Source organism: Pogoniulus pusillus, unplaced genomic scaffold (assembly GCF_015220805.1).
Source record: "Pogoniulus pusillus isolate bPogPus1 unplaced genomic scaffold, bPogPus1.pri scaffold_63_arrow_ctg1, whole genome shotgun sequence".
Classification (NCBI taxonomy): Eukaryota; Metazoa; Chordata; class Aves; order Piciformes; family Lybiidae; genus Pogoniulus; species Pogoniulus pusillus.
In genome coordinates, this window is record NW_026974713.1 from 84,004 (window position 1) to 103,300 (window position 19,297).

At 55.8% G+C, this 19,297-nt stretch overlaps 1 protein-coding gene across 1 annotated transcript in view; it reads right to left on the bottom strand.

Moving 5' to 3' along the window:
* Positions 1-658: 658 nt before the first annotated feature.
* LOC135174397 (zinc finger protein 271-like) overlaps positions 659-19,297 on the bottom strand; it is a 217,439-nt gene continuing 198,800 nt past the window's right edge. The window contains exon 7 of the mRNA XM_064141676.1: positions 659-2,296. Coding sequence (XP_063997746.1) covers positions 973-2,296 — 1,324 coding nt within the window. The 3' untranslated portion in view covers positions 659-972. The remainder of the gene's footprint in view (positions 2,297-19,297) is intronic.

Consider the following 19,297-nt stretch of genomic DNA (forward strand, 5'->3'; position numbering starts at 1 on the left):
CCTTTGTTTGTGAAAAGGATTTGTTGGGAGAATTGCATGGGTGTTTTCTGCCTTTGGGTGGGGATACAACCTGTCCAAGGGGTGGTTATTTTCTGGTGGGGGAATTCCAGGACATGCATGTTTGGTCAATGCAGGAAGGTGGTAAGATCAAGTGTGTTCTGCAAAGGAGTTTTGATTTGGACTGAGGCAGTTTGAGTTTAAAGTATGTACAAGTTGTTATTGAGGTTTTTTTAGACAGTGGATGTCATCTGAGAAGTCCATTGGATGAGAAGAGTTGTGCCCAGGATCTGAGCGACAGATGGGTTTGAAGAAAAGCAGTGGAACGATGCAGGATTTGGATGGCACTGTTCACTATGTAGACACTGTTTCTAGTTAGATGAGTAGTGTGATGAGCAGGAATTATGGGATTGACTACAGGGGTGGAAAGTCCCAGGTTGAGGCTATAGGGTTAATAAAGAATTCTGGGGACTAGAAGATTGTAATTCAATCCCATAATTCTGCTATCTCTTTAGAGACTCCCAACAAGGTCAGTTCGTTCTCCCTTCCTCTTCCTCCTGCCCTGTGTGTGTGGCAGGAGCCACTTTATCGGGAACATATAAGCAGTAAGCCTCTTGGATGGAGGAGGCTTTGGATTGGAGGATTGGAGCACTGGGGAATGTAGATTTAGGATTTTTTTGGGATGGGTAAAACTTCAAGGGGGTTTGCCATGGATGGGGAAATTGCTTTGTAATGTCTATTGCTGTATTCTCCCTCTCTAAATACAATTCTGTATTTTGTCTCCAGTTTGATTTGAGAGTTTAATCTCTGTCAGTTCTCTTTAAAAACCCACAACAGCAGGGCAGGAGGTGTTTGTTCCTGCTGGAGCCCCCAGCCGCTGAGAAATGCAGCTGGAAAAGAGGAGATTTTGGCTCAATCTGCTGGAAAGGCCTTCACGGGGGGGACACGCAATTACCCAAACAGACATGCGTGGGTCTATTTGTGCTTGTTCTGTAGCATGGGTTGGTCGCCAGTGTGGGTGCAGCAGTGGGAAGTGAAACTGCCTCTGCTGGTGAAGCTCTTGCCACAGTCAGAGCAGGTGAAGGGCTTCTCACCACTGTGGACACGACGGTGCTTGGTGAGGGTAGAGCTCTGGGTGAAGCTCTTGCCGCAGTCAGAGCAGGTGAAGGGCTTCTCACCACTGTGGACACGACGGTGCTGGGTGAGGGTAGAGTTCTGGGTGAAGCTCTTGCCACAGTCAGAGCAGGTGAAGGGCTTCTCACCACTGTGGACACGTCGGTGCTTGGTGAGGGTAGACCTCTGGGTGAAGCTCTTGCAGCAGTCAGAGCAGGTGAAGGGCTTCTCACCACTGTGGACACGACGGTGCTGGGTGAGGGTAGAGTTCTGGGTGAAGCTCTTGCCACAGTCAGAGCAGGTGAAGGGCTTCTCACCACTGTGGACACGACGGTGCTTGGCGAGGGTAGAGCTGTGGGTGAAGCTCTTGCCACAGTCCCGGCAGCTGTAGGGTTTCTCACTGCTGTGGATGAGTCTGTGCTGAATGAACTCTGAGCTCGTAGTGAAGCTTTTGCCACACTCTGCACAGGGGTACAGGTGCTCTCTGGTGTGGGTGCGGCGGTGGATGGTGAGATTTGAGCTGCATTTGAAGGTCTTTCCACAGTCCCCACAGCTGAAGGACTTCTCAGTGCTGTGCACACTGCAGTGCCGAGTGAGGGCATACTTGCAAATGAAACTCTTGCAGCAGTCAGCACAGCTGAAAGGTCTCTCTCTGGTGTGGATTCGGCGGTGGACAATGAGGTATGAGTGCTCCGTGAATCTCTTGTCACAGTCAGCACAGCTGAAGGGCTTCTCGCCCGTGTGGATTCGGCGGTGTCTAATGAGGTGTGAGCGCCTCATGAATCTCTTGTCACAGTCAGCACAGCTGAAGGGCTTCTCACCCGTGTGGATTCGGCGGTGGACAATGAGCTCTGAGCGATATGTGAATCTCTTGTCACAGTCAGCACAGCTGAAGGGCTTCTCGCCCGTGTGGCTTCGGCGGTGGACAATGAGGCTCGAGCACTGTGTGAATCTCTTGTCACAGTCAGCACAGCTGAAGGGCTTCTCGCCCGTGTGGATTCGGCGGTGTCTAATGAGGCTCGAGCGCTGTGTGAATCTCTTGTCACAGTAAGCACAGCTGAAGGGCTTCTCGCCCGTGTGGATTCGGCGGTGTCTAATGAGGCTTGAGCGCCGAGTGAATCTCTTGTCACAGTCAGCACAGCTGAAGGGCTTCCCGCCCCTGTGGCTTCGGCGGTGGTTAATGAGCCTGGAGCGCACTGCAACACTCTGCCCACGATCAGGGCACTGAAGCAGCTGCTTGACTGGCACAGAGGGTGCTAACATCAACCTATCCTCTTCTTCATATTCTTCTTCCTTATCTTGGCCATCTTCACCCTGAATATCATCCTCATGCTCAACATCATCACAATCATCATTCCCCCAATCGTCATCCTCTGACTTGAGATCTTTCTCCTCCTCTTTCTTCAAGCGGCACTTGGCCTGCTCCATCTTGCTCTCTGGGTGCTGCTTCTTCTCCCAGCTCTTCTCTGGGTCCTTCTCTGAGGCCATGCTAGTGGGGCACGAAGTCATTGCTCTTACCTAGGGAAGATGGAAGCACCTGACCTCAGCACCTCAAACCCTGACATCCTGCCCGGGTCAATACAGCCTCTGACACTTGGCACCTCCCAACAACCAACATTCAGCTGAGGCAAAGAATGCAGAGTGGCCCTCAAACCACCAGATCTGCCATGTGGTGGGGGCAGATCTCCAATGCCTGTGTTGAGATCCCAGGTGCCGCTGCTTGGGGGGGCTGAGACACCCAGGTCCTTAACAAATGCTCCCAGCCCCCTGTATGACAGCCCCGGGCTGAAAGACTTGGGGCTGTCCAGGCTGGAGAAGAGGAGTCTCCCAAGCGACCTTCTTGTGGCCTGCTAGGATCTGAAGTGGGCTACAAATATCTGGGGAGGGACTTTTTAGCTTGTCAGGGAGTGACAGGACTGGGGGGGATGCAGCAAAGATGGAGGTGGGGAGAGTCAGCCTGGAGGTGAGGAGGAAGTTCTGCAGCATCACACTGGTGAGACCCCGGAATAGGTTCCTCGGGGAGAGGGTTGAGGCCCCATCCCTGGAAGGGTGTAAGAACAGGATGGATGAGACTGTGGGCAGCCTGCTCTAGGGTAGGGTGTCCCTGCCCATGGCAGGGGGCTTGGAACTGGATGGTCCTTGTGCTCTCTTCCAACACTGACCTATTCTATGAAGTCCTGCACATACATTTTTCAGCTGGGCCTTGATCCTGAGCGCTTTTTGAGGGGACAATGCCTAATTCCTGCCCGACCATTCCCAGGCCCTTCCCTCATTCACAGCACATCCATGGCCCTGCTGTCTTTGCAAGCTGCAGGGGTGGCCCAGGGGAACCTCCTCAGCTTCCACAACAGCAAGTGCAGGCTCCTGCACCTGGGCTGCAACTAGCCTCACAAGCAGCACAGCCTTGAGGAGAAGCCAACAAAAAGCAAGCCTGAGGAAAAGGACTTGAGGGTGCTGGGGGACAAGGAGCTGGACAGGAGCAGGCAGTGTGAGACTGCAGCACACAAGGCCAATGGCAGCCTGGGCTGCAACAACAGCAGATGCAGAGAGCAGACTCTGACACAGTGCTGACAGCTCACCTGCACTGCTGCATCCAGCCCTGGAGCTCTCAACACAGCAAGGACATGGATCTGATGGACAGGGTCCAGAGGAGGCCATGAGAATGATCAGGGGCTTGGAACAGCTCAGCTCTGAGGACAGGCTGAGGAAGCTGAGGGTGTTCAGCCTGGAGAAGAGAAGGCTCCAGGCAGACCTTCCAGGGCTTCAAGGGGCTACAAGAAGGCTACAGAGAGACTGCTCCCAAAGGCCTGCAGGGACAGCAGGAGGGCAGTAGCTGCAAAGCAGAGCGGAGGGAGATTGGATGGCAGGAACAAGCTCTGCATCAGGAGGCTGCTGCAACACCTCAGGGTGCCCAATGAAGGAGTTGAGGTCCCAGCCCTGGATGGATTCAAGGTGAGGCTCAACAGGGCTCTGGGCAGCCTGATCTAATGCAGGATGTCCCTGCTGACTGCAGGGGCTTGGACTCAATGACCTCTGCAGGTCCCTTCCAACCCAAACCATTCTATGGTTCCATGCTTCTAAATGCAGCCTCCAGGGAGAGGCAGAGGAGGAAACAGAGCAGCTGCAGGAGGACTGCTTTCCTACAGGCCTGCCTTGGGCTGTGTAGCAAAGCAGCAAGGAAGGCCAAAGCCCTCTTGCAACTGAAGCTGGCAAAGGAAGGAAAACAGAACAAGAAAGGCTTCTTCAAATCCATCAGCAGGAAAAGGAAGAACAGGGAAGGTGTGGGGGAAGTGCTGGACCAGGAGGCAGCCTGATAACTGAGGGTGCAGAGAAAGCAGAGCTGCTGAATGCCTTCTGGCCTTCACTCTTTACACCTCAGGCTGAACTCTCCTATGGACTCCAGAGTCTGGATGAAGGAGAGGAAGCCTGCAGGAGGGAGTGCTCCCCACTGGTCAGTGCACACTGGGTTAGGGATCAGTTATACAAAATAAATATTCACAAGACCATGGGCCCTGATGAGATGCACCCAAGGGTGCTGAGACAACTGCCTGATGCTATTGCTCTGCCACTCTCCATCGTCTTTGCCAAATCAGGGCAGACAAGAGAGGTGCCTGAGGGCTGCAGCAGAGCCAATGGCACTGCAGGCTTCAAAAAGGGCAAGAAAGAAGTTCCAGGAAACTACAGACCAGGCAGCCTCACCTCCAGCCCTGCAAAAATGATGGAGCAGCTCCTGCTGGAGGTCAACTCAAGGCTCTTGGGAGAGAAGAAGCTTATCAGGAGTAGTCAGCATGGATTTACCAAGGGGCAGTCATGCTTCACTAACCTCAGAGTATTCTAAGATGCCATCACTGAATGGGTAGATTCAGGGAGAGCAGTGGATGGAGTCTGCCTTGGCCTTAGCAAGGCCTTTGACACCATCTCCCATGACATTTTAGTGAGCAAGCTGAGGCAGTGTGGGATGGAAGAGCAGGCAGTGAGGTGGATTAGGAACTGGTTGCAACAGAGAGTGCAGAGAGTGCTGAGCAATGGTGCCAGGATCAGCTGGAGAGCTGTGACCAGTGGTGTCCCACAGGGATCAGTGCTGGGGACAGTCCTGGTCAACATCTTCATCAATGACACTGATGAGGGCACAGACAGACAGAGGCTGCTCAGCAAGTTTGCTGCTGACACCAAGCTGGGGGGCTTGGCTGAGACAGCTGCAGGCTGTGCTGCCATCCAGAGAGACCTGGGCAGACTGAGAGCTGGGCACAGAGGAACCAGGTGAAGTTCAACAAGGACAAGGGCAGAGTCCTGCATCTGGGGAGGAATAACAAACTGCATCAGTACAGGCTGGGAGGTGATCTGCTGGAGAGCAGCCCCAAGGAGAGGGACCTGGGGGTCCTGGTGGCTAACAAGTTATCCATGGCACAGCAATGTGCCCTGCTGGCCAAGAAGGACAATGGCATCCTGGGGTGGATTAGGAAGAGTGTGTCCAGCAGATCAAGGGAGGTTCACCTCCACCTGTACTCTGCCCTGCTGAGACCTCATCTTGAATACTGTGTTCAGTTTTGGGCTCCCCAGTTGAAGAGGGACAGGGATCTGCTGGTTAGAGCCCAAGGGAGGGCTACGAGGATGATGAGGGGACTGGAGGGCATGGCCTGTGAGGAGAGGCTGAGGGATCTGGGGCTGCTTAGTCTGGAGAAAAGAAGACTCAGTGGGGACTGGATAAATGTTTATAAGTATCTGAAGGCTGCCAGGAGTGGGGGACAGGCTCTGCTCACTGCTCCCTGGGACAGCACAAGGAGCAATGGGTGTAAGCTGCAGCACAGGAGGTTCTGCCTCAACACAAGGGGGAACTTCTATACTCTTAGGGTCAATGAGCACAGGAACAGCCTCCCCACAGAGGTCCTGGGCTCTCCTTCTCTGGAGACTTTCAAGGCCTCTCTAGATGTGTTCCTCTGTGATCTGTGTCAGACAGGATTGTCCTGCTCTGCCAGGGGGATTGGACTCCACCATCTCTTTGGGTCTCTTCCAACCCCTAACACCCTCTGAGCCTGTGACAATGAAGAGGACAGGGCCAAGGAGGAGCAGAACAAGAAGAATGCTTAAAAAGCTTTCCAACTGCCTGGAAAAACAACCCAAATCCCTTCCCAGCTCAGCAGAAACTCACACAAATGCTTGGGCAGCTCGGAAAAGCTCTCAGCAGGGAACTCTGCAGTCACTTTCCAGGCTCACTCATGTCTTTGGCACTCTGCACAAAGGCTTCAAGAGCTTTGCAGCTGCCCTCAACATGCCCAGCACAGCTCTGTGCCCACAGAATGCCAGGCAGCAAGGGACCCCAAGGACCTGCTGCTCCCACCTTGCCAGCTGACACTGCACTTGCCATCAGCTGGACCAGCCCCTCACAAGATCACTCTTAAAGCTGCCCAGGCCAGGGGAATCCAACACTGCCCTTGGGAGATGATTCCAGGGCCTGACTGTGAGGGGGAAAAGTTACCTTCTGGCCTGCAGCCTTCCAGTTCAGCTCAGTTCCTGCACCAGCTACTGCACAGCTGCCTCTTGAGCATCACAAACTCTGAGGCACAGCTGCAGGCCAAAGCAACTCTCCTGCAACTTCCAATGTGATAAAAGCTCCAATTTTACTTCCAGGGCAGGGGCCAAGCTCCAGCCCAGCCCCTCCAAGCTCCCACCCAGCTTCACAACATTGCTTATTTACAGTTTCACTCCACTGAAGCTCTGCTCAGTGCCCAGATCCAAGCATCCACAGAATGCTTTGGGCTGGAAGGGAACCCAAAGACATCTCCAAACCCCTGCCATAGCCGGGGACACCTGCTACCGGACCAGGCTGCTCAAGGCCTCATCCAAACTGGCCCTCAACACCTCCAGCGCTGGGGAATCCACCACCTCCCTGGGCAGCCTGTTCCACTCCCTCAACACTCTTGCTGCAAACAAATTCTTCCTCATCTCCAACCGAAGCCTCCCCTGCTACACTCCCAGGACATTTCCTCTCCCTTCCATCACCTGACACAGGCAAGAAGAGACCAACCTCACCTCACTGCAACCTCCTCTCAGGGACAGGGCAATCAGCTCTCCCCTCAGCCTCCTCTTCTCCACACTCAACACCCTCAGCTCCCACAGCTGCTCCTCAGCAGCCCTCTTCTCTACACCCTTCCACAGCTTTCTTGTCCTTCTCTGCACCTGCTCCAGGCCCTCAACGACCTTCTTCCACTCACTGCCTCAACACTGACCCCAGCATTCACCCTGTGGCCTCACCAGGGCCCAGGACAGGGGCACAATCCTGCCCTGGCCTGGATGCCCACACCACTGCAATTGCTGCACTCACTGTCACCAATCATTTCCTGCCTTTGACAGCTCAGCAGACAGCAAAGAGCACAACTGCAATTTCTTGCTCTGCTTCTCAAGGTCCCCAAAGGAAACTTCAGGACTTCTTCCCAACAAAACCACTCAGGACAGGCTGCCCCCATTCAAATCAAACACTGCACTCAAATCAAAAGCAAGGCCTCAGCCACAAGCAGACTCTGGACATCTCATCCTGCTCTCAATGCTCCCTGCTCTTCTTCCACACACCATTTCTCCATCTCCACACCAACGGCAGCAGGGCACAGTGCTCCTGACAGCACAGGGAACAAAAGCTCTGCACAGCTATCAGCCTGCAGGCAAACAGCAAAGGCTCCACCTGACCTCACTCTCTTTGTGGGCAGGACACCTTGAGGGGAACTGAAAAGCAGCCTGAAAGCTGTCAGTAAATCTTTCTGCCTAAGGAGATGGAGCCTAACAACCCCCAGACACCCACTCTGCACATGGCTGCCTCCTGCCTGCTGCAGCAGGGAAATGCACTCAGGCTCAGCTTTAACAGCCTGTTGGGGCAATCTTCCTCCTGCCCACAGCTGCCAGCTCAACTCACACCTTCCTGACACAAATCACTCCACATGTGCCTGACACACTCCCTCCAGGGCTCCAAGGCCAGGCCACATGAGGCCTCAAGCAGACTGCTCCAGTGCAAGGTTGCCCTGCCCACAACTGGAGGATCCCTCAGGTCCCCTCCAAGCCAAACCATTCCATGACTCCAGCATCAAACACAGGACACACAACACCCACAGAAACAGGCCTCACATGGACAAGCATTTGGCAGCTCCCTTTGCACAGACCCAGACCACCACTCATGCACACCACCAGAGCACACTCCAAGCACAAAGCTCTCTCCAACACCAGTGGCTGCCATTACAGCAGAACGGAGCAGCTCACACTCCTCAGCAGCTTTCAGCAGCTCCCTCTTCTCCCAGTGCTCAGGACCATCCCTCCTGCCTCCATTCAACTGCCCTCAGCTCCCAGCTGCACACAGCAAGGCTCAGAAGAGAGATGCTCAGCACAAAGCCACTGCAGCAGAGACAGCACAGGCACTGCACACAGCATTTGACTTCTCAGCTGGGGACAAGATCTCAGCCTGCTCAGAAAGCACTCCATGACCTCTGCCTGCACACCTCAGACACTCTGGAGCACAGCAACAACTTTCTCAGCCTGGCACACACAGGGGAAACAGAGTCCAGCACAGGGTCGGGGGGACTGCCTCTGAGTCACCACCAGCACCTTTCCTACAAACACAGGCTGAGAGAGCTGCAGCTGCTCAGCCTGAACAAAAGCAGCTCTGGGCTCTCCTTGCAGCCTGCATCTCAACTTCTCAAGGGCACCGACAGGCAGGCTGGGCAGGGACTGTGCACAAGGGCCTGTGGGGATAGGACATCAGGCAGTGCATTCCAACTGGAGCAGGGCAGAGTTAGGCTGCACAGCAGGAGCAAGTTCTGCACAAGGAGGCTGCTGACACTCTGCAACAGCCTGCCCAGGGAGGTGCTGAAGGCTCCAGCCCTGCACACAGTACACATCACAGCTCATGTGCTCCTGGGCTGCCTGCTAGAGCTGCACCTGGCCCTGCTCACTGCCAAGGGGTGCACAAGATCACTTCTGAGGGGCCCTTCCAACACGATGCCATCTGGCCCAGTCTGGCACCCAACACAAACTGCACCATCAAGCCCTGCAACAGCCTGCCCAGGCTACTGCTTCACTCCCTCACCCTGCAGCTGCTCAACAGCTCTGCAGCTCTCATGCTCAGGGACAGGCCTCAGTGCTCACCTGCCACTGCTCAACCCACCAGCTCCACTCTGCCAGCTTCAAGCCTTTGGCCACACCAAACTATGCTCTCATTCTACCAACTCCAACAGCAGCAGCAAGTTCCACAGCCCTCATGCTTCACACACCAAAAACACCAACTCCAGAGATGCAGCCCAAGGCAGAGGACAGCTTTTATTGCTAGGGATTCCTGTGCCATCGGCTTGGCAGAAGCTAAACCCTTTCAGCTCTCCACTTCTGCCTGCAAGAGCACACACAGGCTCCTCAGACCCTCTCAAAGCAGCTAAACACAAACTCTCCACACCAGGCTGGAAACCATTGGCAGTGCAAAGGCAACTCTTAGCAGGAACGGCACAGAGCACTACAACAGCAGCTGAGATACACAAGGCCAGAGTCTGCCTTGGACACCACTCTCCAACAGACCTCCTCAGCCCAAAGCTTCCCAGCCATAGTCCACCTCACACACAGTTCTCCAAACACCTCCTCAGGACAAAGCTCAAAACAAAATGAAGCAGCAAAAAATGAGCCAAGGCCAAAGGCAGCCTGCAAACCTCCTGCACAGAGCACAGAGGAGGTCCACACTGCAGAGACACAGAGTCAGACAGAGGAAATCTGAGAGTGCAGCCACTTTGTAGGGGCAGTGCATGCAGGATTATGGCAATGAAATAACACAGAGGACACTTCCTGGTCCACCTCCTGGACTCCCTGGCCCCAGGAGGACTGCACTTGGCAGTTGCACACAGCCCACTTCTTAAACCCAGAACAATCTCTTCAAAAGCAGCTTCACCTGCAAGAAAAGGACCTGAAAGGGCCTGCAAGAAAGCTGGGCAGGGACTTTGCACAAGGGCCTGGACTGATAAGGTAGAACAGATTGAGGCTGCAAGAGGGAAGACCCAGACTGGACACGAGGAAGAAATTCCACACAGTCAGCCTGGGCAGACACTGCAGCAGCCTGCCCAGGGAGGCTGGGAGTTCCCCTCCCTAGAGGTCAAGACCACGCTGGATGAGGCCTTCAGCAATCTGGGCTGCTGGCAGGTGGCCCTACACATGGCAGACAGTTGCAACTGGGTGACATTTAAGGGCCCCTCCAGCACAAACCATTCCAGCAATGGAGCCAAAGGGCACAAACTGTACAGGTCAAGCTGAGCAACAGCAAAGGAGCCAAGAAGAAGCAGGCTGGGGACAATGGAACGCAGCAAAGAGATCAACTTCAGCTGCTGGCCAGAGCCACAGCTCTTCACAACTCCTAAAGGCCTCTAAAGCCTCATTAACAGCTTCAAAACTCCTCCCAGCTCCTAAATACACCTCAGGATGCATTCAACTCTCTCAACAGCACTGCAGACACTTGCCTGAGTTCTGCCTTTGACAAACTCTTCCAACAGGCCTGAAAAATCACCAAAACAGCTTAGAAAACTCTCCAGCAGTTATTAAAACCTTTCTGCAACTCTTCCAACTCCTTCAGTAGAGACTTCAAGGACTTTTTTGGTCTCCTTAAGCCTTCCACATCCTTCAGAAAGGCCAAAACAGACTTAAAGCTGCATTGAAAATAATCAAGATCTCTTTAAATCTCTTGAGGGACTCTCAAACCTCATCTCAAACCTCACACAAGTTCCTCAAACTACCTCAACAGGCAACAAATCTCTTCAGAGCTGATCCACAATTCTTCACATCTCATTCCAATTTCTCCAGCAACTCTCCACAAGTCACACAAAGTAATGCTCAAGAGAGACTCTCCAGGCTCACTGATCTCTTTGGCACTCATCAAACACACTCAAACAGGTCTCAAACTACCCTACAAGATGTCATCATCTCTGTACAGCTCTAAAACCCCCTCAGAAACTGATTCAAAACCTCCAAACGCCTTAGGACTTCATAAAGCAACCTCAAGAGGCTTTAAAATCTCCTTTCTGAGGCTTGAAGCTTTTCAGCAGCTTTATGGCACTCAAACTGCTTTGTACAAACCACTTCAACACCATCAAAATCTCTTCAAACATCACCAAAAAAGCCTGAAAATGACCACAACAGCTGCAAAAGTCACTTTAAAAAGCCTGAAATTGGACAAAAGAGCTTCAAAACTCATTAAAAATGCCTGGAAACTTTTTTAATATCTTCAAAAAATCATTAAAAAGGCTTGAAAACAGGAAAATATTTTTAAATTAACAATTTGAACAAACACAAAGCAAAAAATCTTTGAAACATTTTAAAGGACTCAAAATCATGAAAACATCTTTGAAAAAGATCAGGAAAAAGGCCTGGAATAGTTCATAAAAGCTTCAAAAGTCATTGAAAGCGACTAAGAAGAACCAAAATCCCCTCCAAAGCCTCACTCCAGGCCCTGCCCAACGCCTGCAAACTGATTGTGCACAGCTCTCACACAGCTTCTGCCTCTGCCACCCTTCAGCAGCCTTCACAAACCCCTCCCGAGCCTCACAACTGCCTCACACAAAGCCTCACCAGCTGCTGCCAACGCCTGCAGCTGACCAAACCCTCCGCAGAAGCCCTTCCAAGCCGCTGCCACTGCCCAAACCCCCTCACCACGCACCCAAACCTCTCGCCCGGAGCCTCACACACACTCGCACCACTCTGCGCCTCCTCAGCCCCGCACACAGCCGCAACACAAAGCGCCAAAAGCTCTCCCCAGCTCCTCACAGCCTCGCACAAACTCCCCACAGCTCCACAGAACCTCCGCACAGCTCTCGCCACAACCTCCCTGCCCACACAGCCTCAGCCCCTCCCGCCCAGCCCTGCCCCTGCCCCTGCCCCGCACCACACACACCATGGCGCCGGCCCCACCCCAACGCCAACTCCCGCCCTGCCCCGCGCCGCCCCGGGGCCCTGCCACACACTTCCGCCTCCGCTCCCGCCGCCCTCAGCCCCTCCCGGCCCCAGCCCCGCTCCTCTCACCCACGCCCGACCCACACAGCCCCAGCCCCGCTCCGCTCCCGCCGCCCTCAGCCCCTCCCGGCCCCAGCCCCGCTCCTCTCACCCACGCCCGACCCACACAGCCCCAGCCCCGCTCCGCTCCCGCCGCCCTCAGCCCCTCCCGGCCCCAGCCCCGCTCCTCTCACCCACGCCCGACCCACACAGCCCCAGCCCCGCTCCGCTCCCGCCGCCCGCAGCCCCTCCCGGTGCCACTCTCGGCTCCCCCAGGCCCCGCAGCCCCTCCCGGTGCCACTCTCGGCTCCCCCAGGCCCCGCAGCCCCTCCCGGCTCCTCTCCCCCGCCACCCCTCACGCTCCCGCAGCTCTCTCACCGCAGCGCTGCCCGCGCACACCACAGCCTCTGCTCCAGCGCTCCCACGACGCTGCCCAGCACCAGCCAAAATGGCGCTCACGCCCCTGGGGCCGGAGCCCACAGCGCCCTTGGGGGCGGGGCCGCTCTGCCCACGCCTCCCATTGGCTCTGGCTGCCAGCTCTGGGCGGGGCCTTGCCGCACCTGCGCCCCCTTGCGCTCGGCGCCGGAGGGGCGGGAGGGAGCCCTGGGCTCAGGCTGCCCAGGGGGGAGGCTGTGGGGCTCGGGGGGGGCTGTGGCTCTGGGGGGTTCTGACACCTCCGCAACCTCTCTGCACAGCTCTGCAGAAGGCCCAGCACGAGGAGCAGGCACTGTGGGGCCAGGCCCAGGGGCTGAGGCAGGAGCACCCCTGGCTGCTGGCCCAGCACTGCCAGCTGCAGGCACTGGCACTAGGGGGGAGGGCTGAAGCCCTGAACCCCCAAACAGCCTCCCCATACCTCTTGTGCCCCGCCCCGGGCAGCCCACACTGGACCCTGGCACAAGCAGGAGGAGCCAAGGCCCAGCCCATAATGCCCTCAGGAAAGCCACAACAGCAGCCTGAGACCTCCAAGTGCCTCCCTGGCACCCTCAGGTACCCCCTGGCACCCCAAAGGACCAGAGGCTCACTGGGGTGCTGAGGGTAAGCTGGGCACACTGGGCACAGGGCTGGGGCTTGCTGAGGGCAGGGACAAAGGCAGAGCCCAGCTGGGGGGCACAGAGACAGCTGCAGAGAGCAGGGCACAGCTCCGTGCCCCAGGGCAGGCAGAGGCTGCCACCTGCCAAGTGTGGGCACCTCTGCCCAGCAAGCCCCTGCAACCCCTGGGGCTGGAGCAGCAGGAGGTGCCCACTCGTGTGCCTGAGGCCTTCTCCTGCCTGCTCTCAGCAGCTTCAGCTCCACTGTGCACACACAAAGCCCCTGGAGCCAGCCTGGGGCCTTCTGCTGCTGCCTCTGCAGCCTGCACAGCTCTGCCCCTGCCAGCCACAGCCTGCCCTGTCCTGCTGGGGCCCAGCCTGTGGCCAGCTGCCTACCTTGGCCTCTGCAGCCCTGCCAGGATGGCAGCAGGGAGCTCCTGCACCTGCCAGCAGCTGGGGGCTGAGCCCAACCCCCACATTGGCCCCCCCAGCACTTCTGGCAGAAGGCTGGGGAGTGCCCACCCCCAGCAGGATGGCAAAGGAGCAGCTCTGGGCAGCTGCAGCCTGGACAGAGGCTGCAGGGACAGCTGGGACCAGAGCTGCCCCCCACCCTGGGCACCCCTCACCCAAATATAGCTGCAAGAAAGCGCCCCACCGGCCCTGGGGGTACTTGGGGAGCACTGGAGGCATTTGGGAGATCCAGGACAAGCACATTTGCCCTCTTTTTCCCTTTGTGTGTGTGTGCTTTGTGAGCCCCATGGTGTGCAATCAGCACAAGCAGGTGCAAAGTGTGATGTGTGAGCTTATAACTTGCACAAGTGTGATGGTACAGCCACAGTGACCTGTCACAGGCCAGTCCCACAGAAAGCCAGTGCCTAAGCTGGCATGAACCAGGATCCAAAACTCTTTGTCATAGGAACCTTGCCAAAACCATAACCATGTTACCTCTCTGCGTTGTGTTGCTGTGTTCTGTTTCCACATGATTCTTACCCTTCAGAGAAAAACCCTAAGCAGGAAACATTATCCCACAATATACCTACAGTAACTCTGTAATCCTTAACTATATGAATGCTGAAAACTGATAAAGGAAAGATTTTGACCCCTGGAACCGATTCCAGACACAGAAAAAATAAGAAGCCCAAAGGAAAAGTTTTAAAAAGGAATATTACACTGAGCAGTGAGGTTCCTAAAAAAAGGGGAAAAAGACAGAAAACGCTGAAGCCCTGCATGTAGAGAAACAGAAACCTTTAGCTCAGTCAGCCCCAAAAGGGAAGAAATTGTTATCAGTTTCACCCTGGTAGGACCAGTCACAGGCTTAGCACTCTCACTCCAATGTAGCATTGCAATTACCAAGCACTTAACATCGCATCCGGTAACCTCTAAGATCCAGCACAACCAGAAGGATAAAAACATCCCCAAGAGTTACAGCAGCAACCTACAGTCAGCAAGGTACAAAAATGTGCAGCTGTCACTTTAAGAACCAAGCCGTCCTCTCTCCGCTGAGAAAGTGCAGGGAGAGGGGGGTGGAGGTGAGCTGTGCTCACCGCGCACCAGGGCAGGGAGGCGGGGGGGGGCTCCCAGTCCCGCGGGGAAGGAGGAGGGAAGGGGGGAAGGGTGCCTGTGTCCCGCGGAGCCGGCGCCGGGCGGAGGCAGGGTGCGCACTCCCAGTGCCAGCCTGTGAGCCCGTGGGGGGAAGGTGGGGAGGGTGAGCTCGCTGCTCCGGCAGGCACAGGGGGCGGGGGGGGGCGTGTGGGCATGAAACCGACAGCAGAAACCCAGCCCCGATCTGCCGCCGCGCCAAAGCCCGCAAGTGCCAAACCCCACGATGGAGTCCGAGAGCAGGGTGTGGGGGGGACGCAGCTGGCGAGTCCGACGGAGAGGCACCGCCCGTCCTCCATCTCTGCAGCGAGAGGATCCAAGGCGAAGAAGGGAAAAACTCGATCGGCCATGAACCTGTTGGATGCAACCAGCCCAGCCCCCTGCAGCCCAGCCAGAGACCCAGCACCTCCCCAGAACAGAGCCATCGCCCCCGGCCGCGATGGATCGGCTGCAGCCCAAGCACAGGCAGCATTTCACAGCACCGCAGTCAGTGCACTCAGCCGTCTCAGGAGTAGCTTTTCAGACGCTCCGACCTGCAGGTTTTGTCTTTCTTGGGGGGATCTTATGAAGCGTGGGAGATTGCAAGAGTGGGGCTCCGGAGGAGGACGAAGCTCCGCTGATGTGGATTGCGTCGCTGCTTCTTGGTCTCCGCTTTTCCTCTCGAGCTTCAGAGAAGTTAGCTGGAACAGACTTTCAGACACCGCAGCTGGCAGTTACCACTGAGCTGGGATTCGGCTTACAGCAAACAGTTACAAACAGCAGTCTCTGGGCAGCGGCAAAGAGATTCCTGAGGTGTCTCTGCGGCTTCCACTACTCTGCCCAGGCTGACTTTAAGGCAAAAGCTAAGAGCCTTTGGAAACAACATTTAGGTCTCTTTTCAAGGTGTCTCACCTGTCGTCTCCCAGGTGGCCGCTTCAAAAGGCCACGTCCCACAGGAGTCAAGAATGGCTCCTTTTGACCAGCAAAATTAGAGCCTCCAAACGTCTCACAGAGACATGCTTTGAGGGGCGTTCCACCACTGCTCCTCCCAGCGTGGACCCCATGCCCCCCCAGCTGTCCGCCCTGATCAGGGGCAGAAATCTACTTACCTCACGAGGCGTGCACGGCTTTGAGCCAATCTCCGGGGCAGAGACTGCATACGGCCTGTCTCCTGCACCCCTTCTCTCTCGTCAGCCATCTTCACATCCCCCCTACGGAGCATTTGTAGCTGCGGAGCAAGGTCAGGCCTCTCCGTTCTGTGCGCCCCAAGGGTCAAATGCCACTGTTCCATGTGCCAGATGTTGCACCCGAAAAGGGGGATCAGATTGCACTGTTCGGTGTGCCAGATGTTACACCCGAAAAGGGGGATCAGATTGCACTGTTCCATGTGCCAGATGTTGCACCCAAAAAGGGGGATCAGATGGCACTGTTTGGTGTGCCAGATGTTGCACCCGAAAAGGGGGATCAGATTGCACTGTTCCATGTGCCAGATGTTGCACCCGAAAAGGGGGATCAGATTGCACTGTTCCATGTGCCAGATGTTGCACCCAAAAAGGGGGATCAGATGGCACTGTTTGGTGTGCCAGATGTTGCACCCTAAAAGGGGGATCAGATTGCACTGTTCTGTGTGCCAGATGTTGCACCCAAAAAGGGGGATCAGATTGCACTGTTCTGTGTGCCAGATGTTGCACCCAAAAAGGGGGATCAGATGGCACTGTTCCATGTGCCAGATGTTGCACCCGAAAAGGGGGATCAGATTGCACTGTTTGGTGTGCCAGATGTTGCACCCAAAAAGGGGGATCAGATGGCACTGTTCCGTGTGCCAGATGTTGCACCCAAAAAGGGGGATCAGATTGCACTGTTCCATGTGCCAGATGTTGCACCCGAAAAGGGGGATCAGATTGCACTGTTCCATGTGCCAGATGTTGCACCCAAAAAGGGGGATCAGATGGCACTGTTCCATGTGCCAGATGTTGCACCCAAAAAGGGGGATCAGATGGCACTGTTCCATGTGCCAGATGTTGCACCCAAAAAGGGGGATCAGATTGCACTGTTCCATGTGCCAGATGTTGCACCCAAAAAGGGGGATCAGATTGCACTGTTCCATGTGCCAGATGTTGCACCCAAAAAGGGGGATCAGATGGCACTGTTCCATGTGCCAGATGTTGCAGGCCACTCTGCCTGCTATTTCCGCTTGCCGGCAGGACAGCAGCAAACAAGCCCATAGACCAGTATGGTTCGGGGCAGCCGCCTGAGGATTCAGAGTGATTCATTTTGAACTATGCAGAAGCCATTTATTGATCACTGCAGCCTGAATTTATACACTCAGCCAGCAGAGCACAGGCCTACACATTAGCACAATCAGTCAGGCATGACCCACCACATCTGCATGAGTCCATGCCTTGTTATCCTCGTTAGCGAGGTCCTTTATCTACCCCTTGTGAGATAAGGTGGCCAGCTGCAGGTGAGAACCAAGGTCTGTTATTACAAGGACCTGCCTGTTGTCACTTCTCTTCACTCCATTCCCACAGCAGTCCTGCACCTGCACCCCACAACTCCTGGCCTGCATAAGGAGCAGTGTGGCCAGCAGGACAAGGGAGGTTATTCTTCCCCTGTACTCAGCACTGGTCAGGCCACACCTTGAGTGCTGTGTCCAGTTCTGGGCCACTCAATTCAAGAGAGATGTTGAGGTGCTGGAACATGTCCAGAGAAGGGCAACAAAGCTGGTGAGGGGCCTGGAAAAGAAAACCTATGAGGAGAGACTGAGGGAGCTGGGGCTGTTTAGCCTGGAGAAGAGGAGGCTCAGGGGTGACCTCGTTGCTGTCTACAACTACCTGAAGGGAGGCTGTAGCCAGGTGGGGATTGGGCTCTTCTCCCAGGCAGCCAGCAATAGAACAAGGGGACACAGTCTCAAGTTGTGCTGGGGGAAGCTTAGGCTGGATGTTAGGAGGAAGTTGTTGGCAGAGAGAGTGATTGGCATTGGAATGGGCTGCCCAGGGAGGTGGTGGAGTCACCGTCCCTGGAGGTGTTCAAGAAAAGCCTGGCTGAGGCACTCAGTGCCATGGTCTGGTTGACTGGATAGGGCTGGGTGCTAGGTTGGACTGGATGATCTTGGAGGTCTCTTCCAACCTGCTTGATTCTATGATTCTGCATTCTGCATTCCCACAGCCTGCACCCCTCAGCACCATCCCACTTCACTCTGCACCTTTGCTAGCACAAATCACAGCTGCTGATCCACTCCTAGCCCACACTGGGCCATGTGCCAGTGCAAGCTGCTTTGCTTTTCCCCCTCCCACTTTGCATTTGGCTCTACCACTACCAACTGCTACGGCAGCCCACTCCAGGACAGAAGGGGCTCACTCCCAGCACTGGCAGCATCACTTGGCTCTGCCTCATAGAGCCCAGTGCCAGCTGCATCCTCTGATCTGCTTCTGCTAGATAATGGCACTTGTCCCAGTCCAAACTAGGTCCAGCTGCCTCCTCCTGGGACAGGCTGAGTCCCTTCCCAGTCCAAACTGGATTGCTTTAGCCTCTCTCAGCACAGCCTGGCCTCTCTCCCACTACAGTCTGCATCCTTGGACACCTTCCCCATAGAGCCTTGTCCCCAGCCCCTTACAAACTGGATTCCCTGATCCCCACCCAATACACCTTGGGCCCCTCACACTCTCTCCAGCCACTGTCACCAAACCCTACCCCTAATCCTTGATCCTCCCCAGCCTTTAGGCCCCTGCTATAAGCCAAAAGACCTGAGCCCATCCCTCACCTCACCCCTTAACACTCAGCTTCTCCCCAAAACACTCCTGCCTCTGACTCTGCCCCATTGCTCACCCTGGCCCCAGCCTTTACACCTGGCATTGACTCCTTGGTCTTAACCCCTGCCCTCAGCCCAGCCCAAACCCAACCCCTGCCCCTCAGAGCTGGCCCTCACCTGAGCCCTGCCCAGCACTATCAGCAGGACACCAAAGCCTCTCCTCAGCCTTGGCCTGAGACCCAGACCTCAAAGGCAGCTCTGAGCCTTCAGCCCTTTCCTGAACACCTCAGATCTAACTATCCTTCCTTTGCTCTGTGCTCTCACCTGCACACCTCCCACCTCTGACTGGCTCTGCTTGGCTCCTGCCACAGGCCAGAGGCTGTCAGCTCCCAGAGCAGCCACATGGCCTTGCAAGTGGAGCAGGAGGTGGCCTGTGGCTGAGCAGCTGATGGACACCAGCAGGAGATGGGTGGCAATGCCATGGGGAGCTGAGCTGTGCCTCAGCATCTCAGGGCCAGCAGCAGGCACAAGGCTGTGCAGGGGCTGGGAGGTCACTGCTGCCTCAGGAGCTGAGAGGGCAGCAGCAGGAAGAGGGCAGCAAAGAGTGTGGGGGGTCTCTTCTTGCTGCAGCAGCTGAAGGGCAGCCCTGACTCCTGCCTGGGCTCTGTGCTGTTGGGCTGCCAGCTGCCAGTGTCCCCAACAGGCAGCAGAAGGCCTGAGGTGAGCAAGGCACTTGTGTGAGTCCTGCCCCTAAGCACCTGGTGGCCCCTGCAGGAAGAGGCTTGGGGCTGGGTTGTCACCTCCCTGCCCCCTGAGTGCCTGAGGGGACAGC